Source organism: Rutidosis leptorrhynchoides, chromosome 3 (genome assembly GCF_046630445.1).
Source record: "Rutidosis leptorrhynchoides isolate AG116_Rl617_1_P2 chromosome 3, CSIRO_AGI_Rlap_v1, whole genome shotgun sequence".
NCBI classification, from domain to species: domain Eukaryota; kingdom Viridiplantae; phylum Streptophyta; class Magnoliopsida; order Asterales; family Asteraceae; genus Rutidosis; species Rutidosis leptorrhynchoides.
Window position 1 is genome coordinate 545,391,520 of NC_092335.1, and position 6,208 is coordinate 545,397,727.

Here is a 6,208-nt window from a genome sequence, read left to right on the forward strand (position 1 = left end):
TTATTTACAAATAGTGGTTCGTGAATCGTCCGGAAAAGTCGAAGGTTACATGAACACAGTTCCAAATTTTTGAATTTCAACTTAACAGACTTTGTTTATCATGTCGGAAACATTAATTCATTTAAAGATTAAGTTTAAATTTGGTCAGAAATTTCCGGTCGTCACAGATAGTATAATCAAGTATTCGGAAAAATCCAGTTCGTCACAGATTACACCAGACAACACTTTTACAATCAAAGTCGAGAGGCAAGGAAATGTAATTCACCACTGTCCAAGAACATGTTTAACATCTTTAATGAACGGGAAAAAAGAGCTCAACGATACAAAACAACATCTTATAACGAACAACAAGGTGTGTTTAAGGTTCAATCAACTTATCGAAAAAGTGGTGAAGGTGGCACCGATTACACTATGGAGTTTAAACCGAAAAAGTGTTCATGTGGAATTTGGCAACACCAAAGATTACCTTGCTCTCATGCCATTTTCGTGTGTAGCCATCTAAACGATGATATAAATAAATGCATTAATAAAAAGTACACAACTACTGTATGGAGAGAGCAATATAGACATCATTTTAATCCACTAAGAGACGAGAGTTATTGGGCAAATATAGAATGGGACATTATGGCCGATCCATCAACAATGATTAAGCACAGGGGGAGTAAGAAATCAAAGCGTATTAAGAACCAGATGGATGAACGTGAAAAGCAAAAACCAAAGTATGGTATATGCAGGGCTGAATGTCACAACATGAATACCTGTCCAACTACTAGAATGTCATAGGTTTTTAGTAGTAATTTGCTATACCATGTTTGTTGTAATCATTTTTTATGTTTATGAATAAAAAGTGTTGTTGAAATAATGAAATTGCACGTTAGTAATCTATTACAAGTAAATTTAGTTTATAAAAGGTCTAGGTGCATAATAGTATTCACCATGACTATCATACATTGTATCAAACTCAAGTGTGTCTTCAAAAACTCCAAATAAAACATACAACTCAATATTTTCTGAAAGTATACACGCTTTCCCTACAAATATATACAACTCTTCATCATAGCACATTACTTCGGGTTCAGCAACTCCTGGTTTGTAATAGTAAATGTCCATTGATGTTGGATTCTCTTGTAGCTTTTCTCGAATGAACTCTATCAACTTCTCCATATTAAAGCCCCAAACATCTACATTATCAAACGTCATTTTATGCCCTTTAGAGAGTTCCATGTTTTCATCATTCCATTCAAAATCACAACCTTGATACACGTCAATTGAAACGTATTTCGGATCCATTTTTTGTTATGTGTTTATGAAATAATCAAAATTCACTTTTATAAGCGTACATCTACAAATAATCCGAAGTTTTAAACAACGGTTTCAGACCTAACAGAAAAAGCATGCAAAATCGGTGTTTGAAACTTCGGTTTGTCAGGTACTAGACATGTCATAAAAAGCAATTAAAAGATATGTTATTGTTACCTTTTACTGTTCGTCAGCGTTTACTGAAACCGGATTTTGAAATGCCGGTTTTTCAATTTTAAACTACTCTATATAAACCGACATCTATTAGAAGAAACGAATGTATCACTCTCTTCTCCAAACATCAATTTTAAATTTGTAAACACGGCACCAATTCTTGTTCAGATTAATGTCTATTGGAATGGTAAGTTTTCACCACGATTCACGTTTTACTCTAGGTACAAATATAAGTACTTTCAGAATATGGATGTTAGTCAGATGACAATTTCAAAGGTGTTTGAGTGGATCAAAGAAAACACTTCGGTAGAACACTCGGGCGTGACGTTTTGGAATGAAGCTAAAGGAAAATTCGAGCATCTTTGCGAGGAAGAGGAATGGAATTTAATCAAAAACGAAGCAATTGTGAAAAATCAACCTCTTTCCTTGCATCTAATTTAATCATGTGTTAAATTTCTATGTGTTATTTTTAGTTATGTATTTTTATTTTCAAAAAAATGTAACCGTGTTATTGTTATTAATAAAAGTGTTGTTCAAAAAATTTGTATTTGCATATTACTACTATTAATATTTTATTGTTTGTAATGTTATTATTGAATTTAAGATAGTAGCGTAAATAACTGTAAAATAACTATCAAATGTAAGCGTTAATAAGTAAATTAGAGTAAATTAGGGTTTAAATAGTGCATCACAAAACCGAAGTTTGAAACTTCGGATTTGGACAAAACCGAAGTTTCAAACTTCGGATTAGGGTTTATCTGACAATCTACCTTAAAACCGAAGTTTGAAATTTCGGATTTGGCAAAAACCGAAGTTTCGAACTTCGGTATTACCATTTCTGTAAAAAAAAAAAAAAATCTATTTTTGCAAGAAATTTGATTAAAATTACTATTTAAAAAAAAAAAATATTTGTTTCCTGGTTTTGTTTGAAGCTTTGTTTCCCGGTTATGTAGGCTAGTCTATTATGTTTTGCATTGTTTATGTACGCTTTGTGTAGCACCGTTGTAAGTTCTTGTATTACATATTCGTTATTTTAGTAAAAAAAGATCTATGCAAAAATATATTTAATAATTAATAGTCTTTACAAAGCTTGGATTTTTTATTTAATATTCGCTATTCTATTCTTTTTCTAAACGTTCTCTCCTAATGAAAAGTGTATCTTTCAACGACTTGAGAACTGAAGTGGGTGTAGATCCTTTATGCTATTTTGGCTCTATAATTTACCTATATAATATTAGGCGTCCAAAATATGGTCATTTGTTAAATGTGCATGTCGTTTCGTTATCAATTACGGCTACGCTTTGTTTGTGTTTTTTTATCCGACCCTCGTTGTTGTTTTTTTTCTTTCTTTCATTCATTTTTTTTAAAGGCTAAAGAATTTAAAAATAAAATAAAATAGCAAACAGCTAGAGATAAACCGAATAATAAAAGACTCCCAAAAATACCTAAAATTCACTCACAAAACGACATTCTCAACAAATATACCCAACGACAACTTCCCAAAAAGATATGAAAAGCCCCCATGGAACACTAACCTAAACGAAGCTATTGTTTCAACAAAACCGAGTTATCCGTGACAAAACTTAGCCATACATGACTCGAGACAAAACGATCAACCACGGTTTGCAACCAAGTCTTCGCCATCAAATAAATTGCCAACTCTTGCTAGACGCTTATGAATCCGGCACAGTGAAAGAACATTCGATTTCTTCGCCAATAACATCTTCATCCTCCTCATCATTCTCCAACACCTAGCTTGCCTACACCGTTCAACTCATTTATAATGAACCCGATGTTGATTGTATTTCATATATTTCGCTGGATAAAATTACTCAAATGATGGTTAACTAAACGACAAGATTTTTTAATCCTATTTTATCATTCTTGAATTACTTATCTCTTTATTAGAATCACATTTTAACTCTATGTTACACCCGATAAAACTTTTTGGTTCATTGTCAGATTCTTTAAAGTCCTCCCTGTCTATATTTTTCTTTTTTACTGTTTTGATCAAGCGAAGCGGACTGACCCAACTACTAGTTATAGGGGTGTGCAAAGAATCAAATTAAACGAACTATAACCGTATTCTGAGTCGGACCGAATTAACCAAACTGAACCCATAACCACGGTTATGGTTAACGTTTTGGATTAACTGAAGTTTATGGGTCGGATTAACTAAAGTTTATGGGTCGGTTATGAAAATAAGTGATAATCGCCTGAATTTAAACGCAATCACCCCATTTTAATCGTATAATAAATAATGAAATAATACATACATTATATATACCTTGTTTATTATATAATTTGTAAATACATATATGCTCGATTTAGGAATAAAGCAAGTAAGCCCTAACAAGACTTGATAACCCTAGGTTATCAAACCACTGACAACAAACGGATTTAAGTGAAAAACACGGAGAAAAATAGAAAAAACGATAAAACACGGGAATTTAACGAGTTTTAAGTAATCATGAATGATTACTTTAATCCTCGGCCACCAAAGAGAGTTTTGTTACTTTACGTTCAAAACTCAGTAAAGTCTTTACGTTCAACCCGGAAATTTCCGACATCAAACAATACCACTGAGCTATAATTCGATCCTACTGGGACGACCCGAAAATTTCCGACCAAATTTAAACTTAATCTTTATATGATTTCGACACGATAAGCAAAGTCTGTTAAGCTGAGTCTCAAAATTTTTGAACTGTTTTCATAAATTCATTTAACCTTTGACCCTTTCCGATGATTCACGAATAACTAATTGTAAAATTGATATGGATATATATATATATATATATATATATATATATATATATATATATATATATATATATATATATATATATATATATATATATATATATATTATTATAATTTGAAAGGTTATTAAACTATAGTATGAAACTGTTGTTATAAATAATTATGTAAAATAATATATTAAGTAATGAAATTATTATTTTAGATATATATATATATATATATATATATATATATATATATATATATATAAGAATATTACTTGTAAATATATATAATGATATTAAATTTATATGATTAAAAATATATAATTAGTATATTCATTTATGTAATAAAACTTGATAATTAAAATGTATTCATATATGTATAGTATATTGAATATATATGTATATGGCTTCGAAGTTAGTTATTAAACAATAGAAACACTTAATTGTTAGTCGATTGATATTAAACGAAGTTAAAAATGAATACTTATAAAAATAAAATATATAATTGTAAGTTATTATATAATATATTTACATAATTTCTATACATAATTATTATGGGTATATATATATATTATATATACATATATATATATATATATATATATATATATATATATATATATATATATATATATATATATATATATATATATATATATATAATATATTTACATAATTTCTATACATAATTATTATGGGTATATTATAGATATATGTATATATATATATATATATATATATATATATATATATATATATATATATATATATATATATATATATATATATATATATATATTATATGAAGAAATTAGAATATTTCAACCTATGAAAATATTAGTATGTTAATATTAAATTGTTATATTAATGTTATAAGTATTACTATTATTATTAATATTATTATTAATATCACTATTAACAATATAATCAATAATTATTATCATTAATAATTATTATTATCAGTATTATTAATATTAATAATTATTATTATCAATAATATAATTACTAATATTATTATTATCATTAATAATATCAATATTATTATAATTAGTATTATTATTAGTATCACTAATAATATTATTATTATCATTTTTATTATTATTATTATCATTATTATTAATTATTAAACCTATTAAATTTATCATTTTTATTATTTTTAATATCATCATATTATTATTATTATCATTATTTTTAAATTTATTATTATCAGTATCTTATCAATAATAATAATATTATTATTATTAATATAATTATTATTAATTAGTATTGTTACTAATATATTTATTAATATTAATATTAATTATATAATTTATAAAAATCAGAAAAAGGGATTAGATTCAGTTTCAAGTATCTATCAATCTGTAGATAATTTTGTTTCCTGTCTCTAAACTGGTTACCAATCGATCTCCATTCACTGATACAAACAAATTCTGTTAAAAATCAACTTCAACTTTTATTTTTTTATTCATTTATTTATGTTCTTGATTTATTATCTTGTCGACCTTTAATTGCTATAAAACTCGATCAAATCTAGTGTTGAGTGATACCAGTCGACCTTACATTATCAACTGAATTACAAATACCTTTTACAGCTTTTAATTTGATCGAATTTAACAAGAAAAATTCAAGAACACAGGTTCTGCTATGTTCGCGTGTCATTTTTTTAAAAAGCTCGAATTCGAATTTAATTTCAAAATCTATAAATGTAGTGTTGTTAGGAATCTTCCACTCAATTTTCCTGTAAAGTTACAGCCTTCAATTTCCATTATCGAATCCGAATTTACGAGTCAAAGTTCTAATTTCAAAAGTCAACAATATTGTTCATCACGAAATTCGTAATCGTGTTGAAGTTTTTGGATCAATTGAGGATCCAGAAAGTTTATAGGTCTGATTTAGAACCTTTTTCATGAAGAAACCATAGTCTAAAATAGTCTTCAATTCGTAATCAAGTTTAAAGTGTTCATCGCGTTATTTTTAAACTGCAGCTGTTT

The 6,208-nt window shown here is 27.2% G+C and overlaps 1 protein-coding gene across 1 annotated transcript; it reads left to right on the top strand.

The window, feature by feature from the left end:
- Positions 1 to 279: 279 nt before the first annotated feature.
- LOC139902005 (uncharacterized) lies at positions 280 to 783 on the top strand. The gene has a single exon (XM_071884664.1). The coding sequence runs from the start codon at positions 280 to 282 to the stop codon at positions 781 to 783; it is 504 nt and encodes a 167-aa protein (XP_071740765.1).
- The last annotated feature ends 5,425 nt before the right edge of the window (positions 784 to 6,208 follow it).

Excerpts from the sequence above, each read along its gene's own strand:
- LOC139902005 (XM_071884664.1), top strand. The coding sequence starts at position 280 with ATGTTTAACATCTTTAATGAACGGGAAAAAAGAGCTCAACGATACAAA.